The sequence below is a fragment of the Melitaea cinxia genome, chromosome 16, assembly GCF_905220565.1.
Source record: "Melitaea cinxia chromosome 16, ilMelCinx1.1, whole genome shotgun sequence".
NCBI classification, from domain to species: Eukaryota; Metazoa; Arthropoda; class Insecta; order Lepidoptera; family Nymphalidae; genus Melitaea; species Melitaea cinxia.
In genome coordinates, this window is record NC_059409.1 from 10988762 (window position 1) to 11009641 (window position 20880).

At 32.9% G+C, this 20880-nt stretch overlaps 3 protein-coding genes across 3 annotated transcripts in view; 2 read left to right on the plus strand and 1 right to left on the minus strand.

Annotated features, from left to right (window-relative positions):
* Nucleotides 1-17367, plus strand: part of LOC123660927 (cilia- and flagella-associated protein 61-like) — a 29281-nt gene extending 11914 nt beyond the window's left edge. The window contains exons 14-28 of the mRNA XM_045595946.1: nt 57-135; nt 502-627; nt 969-1081; nt 1176-1307; nt 1541-1735; nt 3135-3263; nt 7464-7624; nt 8415-8599; nt 10277-10472; nt 10754-10923; nt 11415-11521; nt 13665-13800; nt 14302-14475; nt 14885-14998; nt 17190-17367. Of these exons, the coding sequence (XP_045451902.1) occupies nt 57-135; nt 502-627; nt 969-1081; nt 1176-1307; nt 1541-1735; nt 3135-3263; nt 7464-7624; nt 8415-8599; nt 10277-10472; nt 10754-10923; nt 11415-11521; nt 13665-13800; nt 14302-14475; nt 14885-14998; nt 17190-17345 (2173 nt within the window). The 3' untranslated portion in view covers nt 17346-17367. The remainder of the gene's footprint in view (nt 1-56; nt 136-501; nt 628-968; nt 1082-1175; nt 1308-1540; nt 1736-3134; nt 3264-7463; nt 7625-8414; nt 8600-10276; nt 10473-10753; nt 10924-11414; nt 11522-13664; nt 13801-14301; nt 14476-14884; nt 14999-17189) is intronic.
* Nucleotides 4824-6719, plus strand: LOC123660890. Its single transcript, XM_045595911.1, has 2 exons — nt 4824-5211; nt 5787-6719. Exons 1-2 carry the CDS (start codon nt 5031-5033, stop codon nt 6329-6331), a joined length of 726 nt encoding a protein of 241 aa, XP_045451867.1. The 5' UTR covers nt 4824-5030; the 3' UTR covers nt 6332-6719.
* Nucleotides 17368-19596: 2229 nt separating the features above from the next.
* LOC123661047 (homeobox protein GBX-1) overlaps nt 19597-20880 on the minus strand; it is a 38576-nt gene continuing 37292 nt past the window's right edge. The window contains 1 exon segment of the mRNA XM_045596060.1: nt 19597-19706. Coding sequence (XP_045452016.1) covers nt 19597-19706 — 110 coding nt within the window.

The following is a 20880-nucleotide window of genomic DNA, read 5'->3' on the forward strand; positions in this document are numbered from 1 at the left end:
GTATAGGCTGTAATGATGATGATGATGATGAAATGTAAAATAGAAAATATTTTTAGACCTTTAGAAGATGCTACTTCAATAAGGACGCAGTACGACTTAGAGGCTGAGCCTAGAAGATCAGGGACTGATACATCTGTGAGTTTGTGACAATTCATATCATATATTTCTGACATCTTTTATTTCTTTATTTTTAAGTTATATTTTATTAAGTCAGTAAGTACATAATTATTTTAATATATAATTAATTCCTTTAAAATTTTTAAAAATATCGTAGCGGTGTGTTATCCGTCTCTATGTTTATTATTCCTATTTTTATTGATAAAAAAAGTAAAAAAAAAAAGTTAGGAATTGATATGAAAAACAACAATAACTATTGGATTTTTAAAATAATAATGAAATCGAGACAAGAAATTAATTATTAAATAGGTCCGTGTCCTCTTTCATGTAAGTGGTTAAAAAGGTGTATCTACGTTTAAATGTGATGTTTTTTTAACTAAATAGATTTTAGCGTGTGTAATGTCACCAATCATGGAGCCCCACGGCCGATGGTACTTAAGAGACGTGTTACGGCAAACAAAGTATTTCACCTTGTTCTGGGTTTGCAGACTTTTTGCTAAAGGCGATGCGGTACGTATTTAGTCTTGCGACACCTAGATGTTATGATGAGTAAAATTTTGCTAAAAAAGTTGCTACTTTGCTTGTTATTGATATGATAATCTGAACTTATTGAAATTATATATTTTTTTGTCATTTATTGTAGTGTGAAACCATAAAGTAGGCATGGTTTCAAAATTTTTTTATACTTGGTTGAATAAAATTTGAATGTTTGTCATAATGGTATGTAGGTATATCTTATTCAATAGTTAACTTACCGTAATAATACTTGTAATTATTTGCCGTTTTATTTTATTTTATTTTTTGGTTTTATCTTACACATACATATATGCATTCTATGTATCAAATCTTAGAGTCCAAGTCGCAACCTCATGTCGTTAGCAAGTCAAATGCTGCCAGTACGTCCCCGTCGCACCATACCAAACGTGTTCGGTAACAAACGGCTAGACAAGATATTTAAAGACATGTAAGTGTTGATAAACTACCTAAAATGTAGTATAGTGTAGTTATATCACTATGTCAATTCTTTATTATTAACTAATAAAATAAACAATTTATAGTGCAACACCGTTCGCTCTGTGGTCCTTGGAACGACCGTTGACTAGTCTTCCGAAGGTGCACGTCAATAGTAGCATCGTTATAGTTGGCGCCAGTCGAACTGGTCTGGCTTTCCTTGAAACGCTGCTTTTAGGGTAAGACATCGATTAGCAACTGAAAAAAGTTTCACTAAAAAATGATGAAGCAAATACGCTGCAAATACGGGTATATCGGTATCCGTAAGGTACTGAATATATATGTAAATAGAATCAATACATGCTAGTGTAAATATTTGCCCTTGTTGGCTTTAACTATGTGGTTCTTTTACTTATTAATTTCAGAAATTGTCACTAATGTATCTAATCTGATCTTATTATATAATTTCCAGTCCCACAGCTGAATACCTAACGTTTACGAACATAACTCTAATATCTCAACACGGCCTGCCGACTGTCACAGATTGTATGCACGCGGCTGAGACTTGCGTTCCTCGAGACGGACGATACACTGACCGTTATCTGAAGAGCCTGCCTTTTTACTACTATGTGGATATTATGTCTGCGATTATGATTGAAATTGATAGGTCAGGTGATAAATATATTTTTTTTAAATAATTTAAGGATGGCAAACAAGTGTACGATCCAGTTTCCCCAAAATGGAAAGGAGACGAGAGATGTGTTTTAAAGAGAGACTAGAAGACGTTTAATTTTTCTATAGAATTTTGTGCCGCGAGCGAGGAAGTGGACCGGATAGTGTGTACTGTGTGTGGGCGGTAGGGTTGCCAGATGGTCGGGATTCGTCGGGATTATCCCGACATTTCGTATGATGTCCAGAGTCCCGAAAAAATACTAAATGTCCCGACAAACAACAGCAAAACAAAAATCTAAAACTATCGCGATAGTAAATGTAATGCGAAGTACATGTGGCAGTAATTTATCAAAAAAGAGTTCAAATTACTAATAATTATAATACTTATTAGAATAAGTGATTGTGATAGTTAATGATCTCAGAATCTGCCAAAAAATGTTTTTTTTTTGTTTATTGTTTTTGTGATTTAAATTTTTATAATAAAAAGTGATTTTTATAATTCTTAATATTTATTTGTCCCGTTGGTCCCGACCCTAATCCCAAAATCCCGACTTTTTGAAAATTTGTCCAGATATTTTAGTCTACCCATCTGGTAAACCTAGTGGGCGGCCGGGCCGTGCCCGCGCACTTACTCCCCGTTCCCTGCTGCCTTCCCCCGCGCCTCGCTCACACTCAATTCTAATAACTAACGTAGTTAATTCTAATTCCTCTTCATCAAGTAAATTAAGATATAACTTGACCGATTTCGAGCTCTTCACAGCTTACATCTCCGCTACGTACAGCTAACATCTCTTCGGCTTGGTGAAAAATCCTGCCAGCTTCGCAGCACATCTCCTCTCCACTTCGGTTCGGTACGGTGTAAGCGGATACCGTAACTTACCGATCCTATCTGCTACCCTCCCCCGGAGCTTTGCCAACCTTGCTCACCACAGGAACAACACTACTTGATAGTAGTGTTATTTAGCTGTGATTTTCTGTAATTTTGAGGTATAAAATCTACAAAATTTAACAATAATTGAAATGTAACATTTTTATATTTTATTAATTATTAAAAAGTAATATATTCATGCATTTCAAACCATCATACTATCGAAGAGTGAAATAAATAATGGGTTGTTGGTTTTGAAGATATTTTTTTGAACAGTATGCCATGATAAGACCTAACTTTACTCTCTTCATATCATAGAGTCAAACCATATATACTTTTTTTTTGTTCATAGGCTAAAAATGATTTCAGCTACATAAGAGTTGATAGTGGATTTTTTATCGCTTTTATATTTTGGCTACTTTCTGAAAAAATAGTTAAGAAAAAATACTTTGTTACCATTATTCACATAGCTGCACTATATTTATATGTGTGTATAGTAACCATATTATTGTATGTAACAATATAGAAAGAAGAAATGCATCCACTTGAAGGGCGGTGGAGTTAAGTTCTATGACGAACTTGTGCTTGTATGTGGTCAGCAATTCCAACACCCCGAATATTTGAAAGATGCAATACAACTAGCTAAGGAAGTCGAGTAAATATGCTATTATATTTTGATACTTGGTTTATATTTTTGTAGATCACCTTGTACCTATGTATATCTATTAATACATAGAATTACGGATTTGCAGATATTGCTTTCTTATTTGTTTGAAGGTGCTAATTTTAATTTCTAGCAGCCTGAATTCAAATTTATTTTTGGCATTTTGAGTAATGTAGTTTTGTATGAAATATTATAAAGCTCAAGTTTATATAGCCTCGATCTTGGTTAGGTATGACTTCTGGAATTTACTCTGCTGAATAAACTTTTCTACATTTATGTATATAATTATAAATATAAATAATTTCAGATACTTAGTGAAATTTAAAACACTTTAATTTTTTTATCTTTAATTTCTATACATACCTACAAGAAATTACCAACAAGTAGATACCTACTTAAATTTTTAAAGATTTTCAGCAAGTGTATCTGGGGCTTAAACATAACTGCTTGAGAAATCGCAAGTGTCATCTATAATATTCGTCTAAGATCCGAACTACATATATAGACATTATCTTCAGCCATCCACTTTTTTATATCTACTTTAATATGCTAAAGATAAATCGCGAAAGAGTTGGTTGGAAAATCTAGCCAGGCTATATTATATTTGCCATCCGCCAATCAAACCAGATTTTAGCAGACAACTGTATGTCATCGTATTCGCAATGAAACAGCGCTCATTTTGATGTAAGATTTATTTATTAAACATGTATCAATAATTAAATATAAATTAATATACGTGTTTATACCTACCAACCCAGTAGTTATGCTAGGAAAATAATAGACAACCCAAACTTTTGTATTTTCTACAGGCTTCATACTGTCAGTAGGCATTAAATTTATTCTTTAAACTCGTAGGTGCATATTTAAATAAAAATATTTTTTTCAATTTTGAATTAAATATAGCCTGGCCAAATTTTTCAGCTAACCCTTTCGCGATTTTTTTCTAATATACTATACTATAATTATTTTCATCCATTAATCAAAAGGATGAAGTTCGTCTCTAGTTCGGATCTCTCACTATATTGTTTTCAGTTTCAAACTATTTTGCAAGTATCAAATTGAGTTGGTTCCAAATTATTTTGCAAGTAGTGTGTCTATTTGTAGCAAGTGTTAAACTATCGAACGCCACGGGCGTTGTACTTGTAGACGAATTTTATAAGTGGAACGCATTTAAGAGCGTTGTCAGGTGTCAACTGTGTCGTCGCAATATGGCGGCATGGTGAAAACATGCAACTGTGGGGGGGGAGGTATGAGTGAATATTTCGCGAGGATTCGAGTCAGACTTAAGTCAACGTGGATTCCCGGGAACTAATCGTTGCGATTTTGTAGAACTGAATGAGAGAAAACATTCAAAATTTGACATTAACAGTTATTTTTTTTAATTCCCGCCATGTTTTGATGAAAGTCAACTTTGACCCACTATATTTTGTGGGTGATGTGGTCGCGAACAATGTTGTCATCTATGACGTTGAGCGGTCGCTTGCGACGACCACGGGTTCTTAGGTGGAACGATAGAATGGCTTTCTGGGCGTTGCGGGCGCTTAGTGGAACGCGGCCTTACGTCCTTATTGTTTTTTGATGTATGGACTGTCATGTTGGCGTATGTCGAATATTCGTGTTTCGTTATCGTATAGATCGTTTGGTTATCGTCTCGTGTTTTGTTTTATTGCGGAGGCAATGTCTTCTAAATCTAGATAACGAATATAAGTATGACTTACAAATTGTTGGCTCTGTACTGCTTAATTAAATATTGAGAAAATGAATTTCAAATATGATCTAATAACATTGTTTGAGCTCATTGAAGCTAGACCTTGCTTGTGGAATAAAAATTCTGAGGAGTTTAAGAATAAATCGTTACGTGAGAAGTCCTGGCAGGAAATATTTTCTAGCCTTGACGATACTTATGAAGAACAATCAAGGGAAGAAAAGAAAAAAACAGGTAAATACTATTTTTGTTTTTAACGTGTTTAAAATCAGTACTTAATTCATATTGTTAGTCTAAATATATTTCCTAAGAAGTTAATTTTAAAGATTTTTAGTTTTGGCACCTACATGTACCATACCTCTTTAATACTATACACATTTCATAGTTCACTTTTCTACTTATCATTGTTTTTGGGACCTTTAAGTCCTTTATTGTAATTTGTTGGAGGCATAAGTAAATACTATTGCATATATATTGTACAATGCTTAGGTTTCTTTCTTGTTGTATACAAGCCTTTAAGCTATTGCTTCTTTAAAAGTGTCAAATTGCTATGTTTTTAAATCTTCCTATATAGATAAGTAATTCAATGATATATCGTAGCAAAATTGTTTGTACTTAGTATTCTTTTGTCAGAATGTGTTTTTGTGTTGAGACACCCAATATATTAAAATTTGTTGTTATATTGACAATATTTTTTTTAAGTATCAGAATAATAATATTGTGTACAGTGTAACTTATAATTATAATTAAATAATTTAAACTAAAAGTTATTTTATATGGTAATAATTGCCTGTATTCTATTTTTTCAGGTGTTATTATAATGTCAAAATGGGCAAACATAAGAGATGCATTCATGAGGAGCCTAAAAACAAAAAATGGTCAAGTTAAGAAAAAGTATTTGTATTCTGAGTATCTACAATTTCTTCTTGGTTGCCAAGCACTAAATGAAATGGATAGCAGTATGTGTGGCGATGAGGAAAATAGTATGGAATTACATGAAAGAGAGTCTCAATCAAGCATTCATATTATTGATTTTGTAGACACAAACTCAATGCATGACACAAGAAAGGCTAAGAGGCCAAAAAGAGATTTTGACGATACTGAGAAAGAATCTTTAGATCGCTCAAAATGTAAAGAACTTGAATCTATGTCAAATAGTAATGAAAACTTTTTTACATCATTTCTGCCTTACATTTATGATATGACAGAATCTGAGAAATTAGAACTGCATATGGATATATTAAAGTCTATAAAAGATATTAAACAAAATAGAACACAATCTCGTTTCCATACACAGTCCTTAACTACAAATCAGTGCACCTCTACATCTCACATTAAGCCAGACATCACATAAAACAAAATTAAAGCTCAATTTGGTCAAGAATAACATTAATTTTTTTATGCTAAAATATTTTAATATGAAGCAGTATTAATGTAATACTGATCAAGAAATATGAGAAATATTTGATCGTTATTATTAAGACCTGTGCTCAAGTACAAATTAATTTTAGGTTATAATTTTTTAACCAAAAAAAAAAAAAACGGGAAAATATAAGTGTTGAAAGAATATTAGAAAAAACTAGACAGAAACAAGCCTCAAATAAAGTATATCACTGAATGCATAATTTTGTATTGAGTACCAAATGGAGAATAAATCTAAGATGCAATGTTTTAATTTAGTGTATGCTATTTATTTTTTACTTTATGTAGTATTATTTAAAATATATGTGGAGTCACTTTGTTATGTTATTATTGTTTATGTAAAATAAAGTAATTTATTACAAATGGCTTTTTTTATGAGATTTGAGTGAGAAACTAGGGAATAGAAAATGAAGAGCTATATACCTACATATATTAAATGTGGTGATGAGAGCTAGTAAACACAATTTAAGCTCCAAATCGTATTAATAAAAGCAGTCTTTCATTCTTACATTTTTTGTTTTTGATGCATAGAGCTTTGAGTAGTAACTTTAAGAAAACAAAAAACTGCGTGCGTACAAAGTACATATGTCAGAAGTGAAACTTCTTTGGCAAACTAATTAAATAAAAACTAATTAAAAAAATAAAAAAAGAATTGAAAAAAAAAGCCAACGTTCCTATCCATGTACTGACCGCGCCCGACGTTGCTTAATTTCGGTGATCGGAATTACGAGAAATACGAGAATACACCGCCGAACGGGTATTCAACGTGTTATGAACGTTTAAAAATTCGTGACGCGAGCCGCGTTTGATCCGTTAAAACCTCTCATGCGCCTAAAGAAGTCTCACTTCAAAAATAAAAAAAAAGTATATTTTGTACCATTGTTATAACAAAAAAAAAAAAAACAAATGGTTTAGTGCAATGTTATTTTTGCTCTACTACGCTTGTTTGACTGTGACAATAGTTATACCTACTGCTATCAATATCGGTCAATTGCTATTAGTTTAACAACTAACGATGGAAGATTATGTTTATTATATCTTAATATTAGAACATTTTTTGTCAGGAAAGGAAAACCTTGCCACAGAATATTAATGGATAATCCTATATATAAACCGGATTTTGTGCCACTCCTTCCTGAAATACCTGAAAATGTGATGTTGATTAACTCGTTGTACGAGGCCAACGCTTGCCTTAGAAAATTAATGAGATTGATATCAGACACAAGTGTGTATCTGTTTTCTATTATAGTAAAAACTACTAATTTTAATTAGGAAGTTAAAATACACTATTTCTCTCAATTTTAATCCTTCTATCTAGTCACATATTATCTTCTGTCCTCACTTTGAATTTTATCATAATAATTCATTAACTTTATATACGTCTATGTATGTCTATTACAACTTTCCATTTATATATGCCATGTACATACATATACTTTATTTTAATTTTTATTATTTTTTTTTACATTATTTATTTGTCTAAATATATTGTATATGTTTAGGTAAAACTGTACACCTAAACTGTCTACATATATACCATTTCCTTTACCCAAAGGTTGCCTGGAAGAGATCGCTCATTAGCGATAAGGCCGCCTTTTGTACTTAACTCCTGTTTTTATTTTTGTATTTTTGCTCACTCTTGGTGTACAATAAAGAGTTTTTATTATTTATTATTATTATTAATAATAACTGTTGTCTGTCACTAAACACTTATTTTAAAAATGTGGGATAGCTTACTTCAATAACTCTTGTTTTAATAAAAAAGATTAATAACAGTATTATTAGCGTCTAGTATAATTATTTAGTTATATAGAGGTTGGCTTCTGTTCAATGGAATTTTGAAATCGTATAATTAAAATAATCATTTAATGTTATTTCTTGTAGGTCGGTATTTGTTTTGTAAATATTGAAGAAGTTATTTTTTGAAGTAATTTTAATTTTAATATTTAATTATAAAAACTAAATTAATTAATTTATTATATTTTAATTTTAATTATTAATTTCTATTTAAACAGAAAATAGTAATTATGGTCTTAATGAAAATAACAAAATCGTGGTATACGGGGACTATATAGAAGTTTACAGTTGCATCGCTGCGTTATTGGAATTAGGAATTTCTCCAAACAACATTGCCTTTGTTGAACCCTTCCCACCGGAAAATAATACAGCTGTGAGAGTAAATTGCTTTAACAATGAAACAGTGAGTACGAAGCTACTTACTCTTAATTTCTGGAGCGGTTTAGTGCAAGGGGTACGCTAACCCGTCGGGTCTTAAGAGCACTGAAAACCGCAGGCAAGAGCGCAAATTACAGCTGAAACAACAAGCGTTATTGTAATTGTAAATGACGAAATAAATCGATAATCGACATTTATTTCCTCACACTCACTCACTCAACTGGCTCAGTGACCCAAAGAGAGTCTTGGCCTCCGAAACAAGATTTCTCCACTTTGCACGATCTTGCGCGATTTCCCACCAATTATTGGCTTAGATCTCACTCAAGTCTGCTTCAACCATGTCCCTCCAGCGGTACCTGGGGCGACCCACCGGTCTACGTCCAGTTGGTCGACCCAGATACGCTTTCTTAACTGCTCGATCCTCCCCCATGCGTTCGACATGACCGAGCCACCGCAACCGATGGGATTTGGTAACTCCAATGATGTTTGGCTCACACACCAGGTTTGCAATTTCAGCATTGGTTTTTATTCGCCAGCTGCCATCTTGCCCTTTAGTTGGTCCTAGGATCTTACGGTAAATTTTCCTTTCCGTAACCAGAAGCCTGTTCTCCTCTCTGAGCGTAAGTGTCCAAGCCTCACAACCGTACATTAGGATTGGACGAATGATTGTTTTGTAAATTGTGATCTTTGTCTTCCTACTAAGAAGCTTGGACACCAAGACCTTGTGCAGGGCTGCACTGCACTTCAAGGTGTTTTGTATACGGATGTGTATTTCTTCGTCACGTGTATTCGTATCGGTTACAGTGCAGCCAAGATACTTAAATTTCGGCACTCCCTTGTATGTGGTACTTCCAACATGGAGGTCTTGTCTTGCTTCGCGAATATTCCTATATCGCTTCATGTGGAAGTACTCGGTCTTGTCATGGTTGGTCAAGAGACCAACCTTTTTTGCCTGCTCTTCGAGTGTCATAGCAGCTAAAGCAACATCGTTAATGTGTTCCCCCAACAGGGCCAAATCGTCAGCGTAGCCTATCACCATATGCCTTCCATTCAGGTCAAGCCCCAGATCGAGTGTCATCAATCCTCTAATTACATTTATTTCCTAGTGTCATTTAATTATAGTTTTTAATAAACAAATTTAATCCGTACCGTACGTATCCGTTTTCGACTGATCTTTTTTCTTCTTTAACAAGGCGCTATGGTATGAGTTGCACCCGGGCGTTACACGGGCTAGAGCCGCCCCTGCTTATTTTTGACATAATAATTATATCTTTGTCTTTTTTAAAAGTACAATAGGTACTTTTACTTATGTAAGTAGTAAGTCTCTAATAATTTTGATTGTAATAGAAAGAAAGTTAATATCGCTCTTTCTTCTATAAAAAAATATAATTTTTTTAAAGTCTGGTTATGTTTATTTTAGAGTAACGGTGAAAGATCTATTGTACAAATTCAACATGTTGTGTAAAAAAATGGTTACTGGCTTTTGAAGCTAAAAGTTTTTAATACTTTGTTTATAAATAAGTATTAAAATACTTTTTAGGCCAAAAATAGTTGCCATTAGATATTAAGTTGTGATAACAACCATACGATATAAAAAAGAATATCATACCTTCCTTTTTTGCAAAAAAATGTGGTGTATATTAGTAGTTTCATTCAGTGAGAAATGGAAAAAATAACTGTTACGATTCCTTAAAATATGTAGGTGGATGAAAGAGTTCAAGCTAGTGTTGAGAAGCTCGGTATTCGTGTACATAGAAGATGCTATTTTCATGGTTGGTCGCAAAAGGAAACTCGTGTTGAATTCCTGCGCCTTATGACACCAACGCACGCTATACATTTACCATGTTTTGCCTTATTCTATTATGGGATAAAGGCGATTGATTTAAATGCTTTTAAAGGTATTGCTACATTGCTGTTTACATTTACTAGTTCGTTTATTAGGTTTACCTATTATTATTTTTATGTATTATTATTATTATTATTATTATTATGGCATTAGGTTTTTCTTAATACGAGTAACCACTCAGTAATTGTTAGTTTTCTGGAAAATAAAATATACCAACACCGAAACAATGCTATCGGCCTGTGCACTAAGCACAGCTTAAAGTCCGAATAAATAATTATTAATAAACTATACTAAACTTAGCTCAAACAAGATACACGTTAACTAATATTTCAGCCATAAATGAATGTGGTCTGGTGTATGATGGTGGTCTAGTTGTCGGACCGTGGTTCGATACAAATGATCCTCACGTTTTTGGTGCTGGTCCTTGCGTTAATTATTCTCGTCGACTCTATGCGCCAAACCAACTACATAAATATTACTGCTCTGAAGACGTCGGAGAAGCGGTAAAATTGAAATATAACTGAAAAGTAACATAACACTACAAAAATTAATTATGGCGTATTTTCAATTCACTTATTTTATTTATTTAATAAAGTTTTAAACCGTACCTATCCTTAAAAAAATATAGATATTTCTTTCTCATATTTGTTTCTATACTGTATTACTTACTTATTATTGGCAGTTATGTAGCGAGCTTTAATCGCGCCTGGGGCACATTACCTTTTTACCCCGCCATTCGAAAACCATATAATATGTCCAGCAATTTTTTGTTTTTAACCCCCTTTGTGACTAGCGCCCGGGCCATGATGCCCCCCCTTGCACCCCCTCGCTACGCAACTGATCATTGGAAAACCGAAGTCTCGTAATACATGCATAATGTGCTTAAAAGGAGATTTGTACTAATAATTAGACTGATAGAAATAAATAAACGATATTTTTTATATCTTTTGGTTATTTGCACGAAAAACTCCTTTCTGTTTAATCTTTATTACAGTTAGCAAGACTATTTCTACGCAAAGTGGATCCTTTTATGACCGGCAGGACTGAACTGGATCCTGTTGCTTCAGAACTAATGCAACGATACAGCTCTTGTTTACTTTCGTGAATATTCCTGATTAATATATATATATATTTATTTCTATTGTGTGCAATGGGTGCTTTTAACTATAAGATTTTACTCATCTATCGGTCACAATACAACAGGACTAAAATCCAGAAAAGCAAACATCTGTATGTCCTATAAAAATGTTTGCCACAAGCGAGGATCGAACTCGTGACAGTGTGCTAAAGGCTGTGCGCTGTACCAAAGGGTCGTCGAAGTGTAATAATTTTGTCGGGTGGATGGATTCCAATAACTATTTTAGGCTAGTCTTGACACTGGTTTTCTAACTTCTATACAGATAGCCATCTGAAGATACTTGAAGTTATACGTACTCGTACGAGTATAAAGCGGTTTGTTGCTTTAAACAGTTTAAAAATGTCCATGACCCTGTGTTTCTACTTACATGTAGTAGTAAATATTAAAGGTAGTAAGTAACAATACTTAGGAAATAATTTCTTCTTCAGTTGTAGAAATTCCCATGCAAGTATTTCAAGCACACCACGAACATCGGCTACTCTACCCTCTAAAATGTTTGTATTAAATAAAAAAATACTCACATTTAGTACTTTGGTTAGGTTAGTAGGTACAAATATAGTATCGGTAGTGTAATATATTAGATACGCTTGTAAGTAAGTATAAGATCCTTCTTACTTCATTATATGGAAGAAAAGGTCTTTGCCCAGAAGTCGCATGTCACAGACTGTTTCAGTTGTACTGCACTAAGTAAGAAAATTCAGTTTATTTATTATCAAACGTAGCCCGAATTTTCGAATAAGTTTCCATTGAAGTAAGGCTGTATCTTTAATATATTATTTAGATAAGCCTATGTATAGTTATCCAAATTATGTTTTTTGCTACCTTTAAGTTTACAATAGAGTTGCCTTATATTTTGTTAATTTCGATTTTTAATTGTAATAAAATATAGTATATTACTTTATTTTAATATGCTAATTTATATTTTCTATTGAATTGAATAAAAAAAGGCACAAAGGCACAAATATTTTAATGATTATAAATTATCGATAAAACGATGTCTCATAACGCTTTCCATAATACATTCTTGACCGCCCTTGATTCAAGACACCGCATACTTATGTATATGTTGACTTGTCCTTTGCCAAGCTTGACTGGAAGAAATTGGTCTATTAGCGATAAGGACGCCGCTTGTAATGTCCGTATAACCGTTGTTATAACCCCCGACGCAAAAAGAGGGGTGTTATAAGTTTGACGCGTCTCTCTGTCTGTCTGTGGCTCCGTAGCTCGCGAACGGATGAAGCGATTTCCATTTAGTTTTTTTTTGTATGAAAGGTGAGTTACGGGCGGGGTGTTTTTAGATATTATTGATGAAAATAGGTTGAGTCGTTTAAAAGTTGTGGGGGGTGAAAATGGGGAAGAATAACCGAATGTCTGCAAATTTAATCTAGTGGGGTCTCAAATGAAAGCGCATCACGTGCATATTACAAAATAATGTGTTCAATGAAAATCGGTTGAGCCCTGAAATAACTCTGGGGGTAAAAGTAGGGAAAATACCCAATATCTGCAAATATATGTGGTGGGGAGAAAATGAGGATGGAAATCCGAATGTCAGTAAATTTACCCAAGTACCAAATGAAATAGCATCATATGCACTTAACAAAATTAATAATAAAAAAAAATGAAAAATATAAAAAAAATCGGTTGAGCCGATTGAAGTTAATGGGGCTAAAATTGGGGATGGAGAACAGAATGCCTGTGAATGTATCCTAATGTTGTATCATATGAAAGAGCACTGAAAAAGAATATTAATGACTTAATCGAGAGTGTTCTTAGTTTCGTTTGATGAGAAAATTGGTGAAAAGCTGTTTTAAAGTTATGGTTATGGTGTCAGAAAATTGGGAGATGGAAATACAATTGTCAACTGAAAGTATCAATCACTACATCTCAGACTTTGTAATTCTGCTAAAGATACAAAATCTACATTATAATAAGTGTACCTATGATAAGTATAAAATAAATATATATATATAGATATATTATATATTATAAATAAATATATATAATATATATATATATATATATATATATATATATATATATATATATATATATATTAAGTGTACAATACATATTTTATTTATTCATTTCAAAACGATATTACAATAGTCGATGGCAACCAGTAATGAAGTTCGAGTCACCAATAGTACAGTCGGCAACATTACCAGGTCCACTGTACTATATGAAGTTACGCGCTTCCGGTCGAGATTTTCCCGCGGCGGTGAGGCTCTTGCTACCTGACCAGGTAATTAAATATGTATATACTAATACTAGCTGCCATGGCGAAGTTCTTACAGCTTTTTTTAATTTTCAATAAAAATATCACGGTTTTTAATCGAAATAAAATATAGTCTATATTTTAAGTTGGACAATGTTACATATGTGTGCAAAATTTCATTAAAATCGGTCGAGTAGTTTCGGACACTGAGATTTTTATAAACATATTATAAGATATTTTATTGTTTGATGCTTGGTTCTTAAATTCAAAAAAGTATTCGCTTTGCTCATGCATCATTAACTAATTTTTTCTGTGCAAATTTAAAACCTTACTTTTAATGTTCTTTTAATTTCTAAAACATATTCTCTAAAAGAAAACTTTTGTAACTTACTTATAAACATAACCTTTTTTGTTTTTTTTTACCTATATGAAATAAGTACACACAAACTCATATGTCTATATATTAATTTATGCATATATATTTTTTGTATACTTACACATAAATTAAGTAAATTTTCTTTCTCCCAGGGCCATACGCTTGTAACAGATAACCGACAGAATTACTTTAGGCTTCAGATAAATGCATTGCACTGTATCGAATCCATTATTTGCCTTTCAAAGAAACAGTTTTCCTGCGAAACTTTAACGCAATTGTATGGTAAACACGAAGCGTATTTTAACAACCTTCTTGGTAGATATAAAGTGAGTAAAAATATACAGATTATAATTTACAAAACACTTAAAATAAATTGATACATAATCTTCACATGTTTTTATATGTGTTTATTGTATAATTAACAATGAACTTGCTTTTATTTTTTGTGAATTCCGACAATTGTTCTTGTGTGGTGGTACGAGTAGTCGTTGTAATGTCGGTCGCAATTCGTTCTCAGTTTGGGTGTATGTAGGTACTTGTGAGTTTACCTTCCGTACTTCAGTGAACACGTAAAGCCCGTAATATAAATAATCTTTCATTCATCAAATTCTTACAGTAATGATATTAGTTTTCTGTTCATCATTTAAGCTCTTTTTAAACATTTATGTTAGGTTACTGTCTATCAATCAATAGTAACCCATATTTCATTTTGTTGTTTCTACTTATCGGTTTCAGATGAATCTGATCGATGATATGTATGATTATTTCACTCAGACCTGGACAGCGGCTTTATACCAGGAACCATTTAGTGTTCTTTTGAACGATATTTATAAAGAAGGCGGAAACACGGTAATTCTTTTACTTATATAAACAAATCGTCTGTTCCTACGGTAAGCAACTAAATCCTTGGTAACAGCCAGCTGATGTATGTACGTACATATTTTTTTTCGATATATTTATATTGTACATATAATCTTTTCACTGAGTTAGGGCACAGCAGGAAATATTCTGCACAAAATCTGGAGCAACCTGACTGGGAAAGTACCTAGAACTTAACACCACAGCTAAATAATACTGCTATCGGGTAGTGTTGTGTTCCTGTGTGAGTAAGGTGACCGGGAGCTCCTGTGGGGATTGAGGTTAGGGTCGGCAACACGCTTGCGATGCTTCTGATGTTGCAGGCGTAAGCTACGGTAATCGTTTACCATCTGGTGATCAGTGCGTATAGTGGGTATGTCAACCATATAAGGTTGGCATAACGCTTTGCGTCTGGTTGTTCGAAGGTGGAAGGGGCAGGGAGGAATTCACCTGTAGTTTGAGAATCCTCAGCCCCCACAATCGCCTTTAATTCGTCATTGTCAACCAACATTTTCGGCTGACCACGTGGTTCATTTCTTAGGTCAAAATTTTCGGAACGAAAGCGAGCAAACCAATAACGGGTGGTACGATCGTTATTAGTGTTCGCACCGTAAACGTCATTGATGTTGCGTGCCGCTTCTGCCGCTTTGCTACCACGACGGGATTCATACTCCATAATCACTCGAATTTTTAATATATCCATGATGACGAAAAACGTGCAAATGCGATATAAATAAAACGCTAACCATTAAAAAATGACTAATTATAAAAAAAGAATTCTATATTCTTAAAATAAATATAATTTGAAATTCGAGTTTTTAGCCATTTTTTTTAGTTTTGCCAGTATGACGAAACGGCAATTTCATAGGTCAATAAGGAGGACCTAATAAATACACATATCTCACACAAACTTGAGGCGGGTATCGAACCCACATTAACCCCCGGAGCAAAAAGCAGGGCCATTGCAAACTGCGCCAGCGTGTTATTCTATATATTTTAATGTAATCATATTTTAGTCAAAATGAATATAGGGACACAGTCTACGGAAACATCATCTTTGCGGTCATAAAATAAATCCGCATATATACAAAAACATTCCTAGTTTAAAAATACGTAATAGTCCCCTTGCATGCAATGCAGACGAAATTCTCACAGCTTGGTATGTGAATTAGGTCTTTATTTGTTCATGTTCTTATGAGGTATATGAGATTTTATCCAGAGGGTACATATATTTAGACTCGTTCGACTAGATTTCAATTATAAATTACGTACTTTTTAATATTATGTTTCGTTTACAATTAATCGTTGAACCGAACCACTTGATAGATGAGTGGCAAAAATAACAGTTTTAAGGTTTCTAGGATAGGTTTTACAATAAACGCAAGACCTAGTAATTTTGACTGCGAACCTACTATCGTTTCTCTGTTTACACTCCTCTGTCAAACACCTCACATTTAAACCTATGCAATTATAGTTTTAGTTTTGCAACTTGGTTATAAGATTAAACAATATAATGTAACAACATGTCATTTCTAAGCTAGCTATATTTAAATTTGGCAAATTAAACTATTGCTTCAATATTTCTATTGCGATTTAGTTTTATGTCCTTCAGGTGTATTGTTTACGCTTGCTTGTTCAATTATATTTGCTACGTCTATGTAAAGGTAAATAATTACTTGGTAATTATTTTTAAGGTTTACGATGTAGTAAAAACAAAATATAACGAATTTCACGGTGAAATAAAAACTGAAGACAAATCCTTTCATGAAACGGCTTTTGAAGCTCCCGAAGGCGCGACTCATTATAGCTCTAGTTGTAAGGTAAGAAAGGCAAAAAAATTACTTTTACATTTTATAACTGCTATTGAGGAATAGGAAACAGGAAGAGATATCCTGTTTAAAATATCTAGACTGGAGAAGTATATCAACCTTACAGAAGATCACAGCTAAATAATACTGCTTTCAAGTAGTGTTGTGTTCCTGTGGCGAGTAAGATAGCTAGAGCTCCCGAGTGGGGGTGGGGGAGGTGGGAGAGGCTCGGCGTTAGAGCCCGCAAAGCATTTGCGATGCTTCTGGTGTTGCAGGCGTCCAAAGGCTACCTTAACTGCTTACCATCATGTATCATGTATTCTTATTACCATACATCCATCTTTATTGTATTAAAATGAAAGTTTTGTGCATAGGAGTGTGGTCAAAACGAAGCGCTGAGACACGAGGCTGCGACATTCTGGAAGGCTGTTGGTGGTGATGAAATCGTATACTCTCTACTTTCTCGCTATCTCAATAAAAACATTGTAACTAATCCTCAGTATGCTATACCCGACCAAGAATTTATTTAAATAAATTTACTCATGTCGTTTATAAGTGTTTTTTATATAACCTAGTTATTAGTTTTGTGTGTAAACTTAACAATAGTGGTTTTAAGGGCTTACTGTTTATCGATACCTAAATTTCTATATGTTTTTAGCCGACTTCCAAAAAACGAGGTAGTTCTCAATTCGTTTGTATTTTTTTTACTACTGCTTTTTGAATAATCTCTGATAAAAATGCATATTTACTTGACAATTTCTTTCGTCTACATACTTTGTATTACTTGTCGATGTAATTGAAGTCTTTTTTTTATATTTGCGAGCAAACAAAGTTATGTGAGTATTGATAAAATACATATCATTAGATAATAGGAATCAACATAACGCAATATAAATTTCGGATAAAAACGCCAGTCCAAAATATTTCCTTATTCCTTTAATTTAAACAACAATATATTTTTATTATTCGTATAATTGAAATTAAAATAATAAAATTACAAATAAAACAAAAATTCCTTTTAGACAATTTATTTAATTTTACACATGTTCATTATAAGACAAGTTCCCTTATAACTAATATTTACATAAAAATGCACAGACTGCCTTCAATTGTGGCTTTCAATTTTCATTATCTATAATCTTCGAATATTGTACAAACTTGAAATGATAAATACAATGTCGCTTTCCTTATATTATATATAAAACTACGTCATCGATTTTTGTAAGACAACTGACTAGAACGAACTTTTGGCACGGGTTTTAAGGTCTCTTACGAACTGGCAATTTAAACGTACAAATTTATTTAAAAATTCATTTCACATGAAAAAGTAAAAAAAAAACGTAGATGCAATTCATTTGAAATTATCATTATTCACCACTACATAGTATTAAACAAAGTCGCTTACTCTGTCCCTATGTATGCTTAAATCTTTAAAACTACGCAACGGATTTTGATGCGGTTTTTTTAATAGATAGAGTGATTGAAGAGGAAGGTTTATATGTATAATACATGCATAATATAATAGAGGAACACTGATAGTTTTTGCAACCTTGCGAAGCCGGCGCGGGTCGCTAGTAATTATATAAATTATAAAAAAATCATAACCTGATGAGTCGAACTACTTCAAACATTTTAAACTCGTTCAGAAACTATGAGAGAAACAATGATAAAGATTATTGTGATAAATCTAAATTGCCAGTATGTAGAATTTTTATGAATTATTGGAAACATATCTTAACACCATCTTAATATTAAAATTCGACTAAATAATAATTTAACATCATAATATCGTTGAGCTTTTAATGCCTTAAAAGTATCATGCAAATGGTTTACTATTTACAAGAACTGTATTGCAATTAATAATTTAAAAAAATGATACATTTATGAGAGCTCCTTCCTAAAATTTAGTGTTTAGTTTATAAAACATTTTAATGTTAACGCTGTAGAATATTATGTATACACTTTCAAATTACAACGACAATAAAATAAAAATTGTACAAAAAAAATTAATAACAAATGTCATTTTCATTAAACGTCGAATATTTATTGTAATAATTATTTTTACTTATAAAATGGGTTTCCAGATGCAAGGAGCGATCAAAAATATACCACCTTCCTTATCAGATAATTTATGTAATCAATACAACAATCACGAAAATATTATATACTTATTATTTATTTAATTCGAAATGGCTGTACAATATGACTAGCATACATATTATACGTTTAAAGAGAAACTATCGTTTCATGATAAATTAAAATCCTATTTTGTACCTATACATAGTATCTATGCACGTCTGTGGGCGTACTGACGTATTTGTAAAGTATCATTATCATTTAAGCGAAAGTACAACTCAGTGTTCTTAATTTTACGATGTTAATTGTAATCAAACAATAAAAAACGAGTACAAAACAATAGTAAAACTGAAAAACTTAAATACAAGTTTTATAAAATGCTAATAATCTTCGATCGAATAAATTAGTGTTAAAAGTTAGGTTGATGTGTAGATTTACTGATTTTAAATAATAATTTTTCATTATATAGAAAAGCCGATCAGTAGGTACACCGTCAGAGCGCTTCGCATTACACAAAGTGAAAACGAATATAAATTCTGTTAACAATGAAAAAATTAAATTAACATTATCAAATCACGCTACGTGTGCTGTAAGCTTTACGCGTGCATTACCTTCAGCGACCATGCGTGTAGTCTGTACTCGCGGCGACTACGGGGGCGCGTAGTCGTGCGGCGCCGGGGAGTAGTCGGCGCCGTGCAGCAACGATTAGGTCTGGTACTGCAGCATGGGCGCGGCGGCCAGGTTCGCGTGGTGTCCGCTGTTCATTCGTAGCGCGGACAGGGACTTGTTGTACCACTCGTCCTCGGCACTCATGCCTATAGATATTAACAGACCGCAACTATTGAAATGTGAAAGTTGATCCTCAATTAAATATCTATTAAAGGGTTTTACAACACGGGTACAGTAGATTTACAAGTAGGTAGATGGCCAGATAAGTCAAAATTAACATTTAATTATTGATGGTATTAAGACGTAGGTATCAAGTTAGAGTAATAGGATACTCTTATCTTTATTTAACTTAACAGTATTAATTTTCCTTGTCTTTGTACACGTGTCACTAGAATACGTCTTACACTTCATTATTTTAAATAAGTTTAGTGTAATAAATGCTATTTAATAAGTAAATATTAAGCTCTATATTGTATCTATTGTCGATTATTCTCTAAGCTTACATTTGTATATGACCTGTAAGTAGTTTGTTCAAGTTCTTTTCGTCAAATCGGCAATCGAATGAACGTAACTACATAACATATAGATTCACAATAAATTAGATGGGTAAAATCATATTATAATAATTTCTTTAAGTTGATAAATAACACGCAAAGATTGTCTTTATGTTTGTTAGTATTCCTCCTTATTCGCCTTGTATTATGTAAAGCAGAGAAAGGCACCGTTGAAGTTCCCTTTGCCGGTTCTACCACATAGTGATAGACATAAATGTAGTCGAGCCGGAGGGTCGTGAGCGTGGAGAGGTACAAGGCGACCCTCGCGTTTTCTCAAGATGCAATCTCGCCGCAGGAAATAAGATATTTGCGAAGACGCCGCGAGGACGCCCGCCAAAGTAAATGTAGTGGAAATTTTCTTATTAGAATATCTACGGTACGATGCCTCGCCTCCATTACTCGAACGGTTTTTTCCTACGCAGGAATTTGGCTCGAGGCGTTTTACGTTTCACGCTTTGCCGCTAAAAGTTACCCAAAATATTCTGTTTATTACTCTTTTAAATTGAAAGTCATAAATGTTGAAAATTATTGCAGATATAACTTAAGAGCATAAATTGAAGTTAAAACGCCGTATAAATAACGTGTAAAGTGAAGTGAACATTTCAAAATGAGCTTATTTAATTAAATTTATAACATAGATGTAGTTAAATATGTTTTAGTAAAAATATCAGTATTTCTTATTTTTAATCTGTTATATTAATAATCATTACATGCTGCTGTTTCAAGGTGAATATAACTATCATAATAGTGTGTGATATCTAAACTT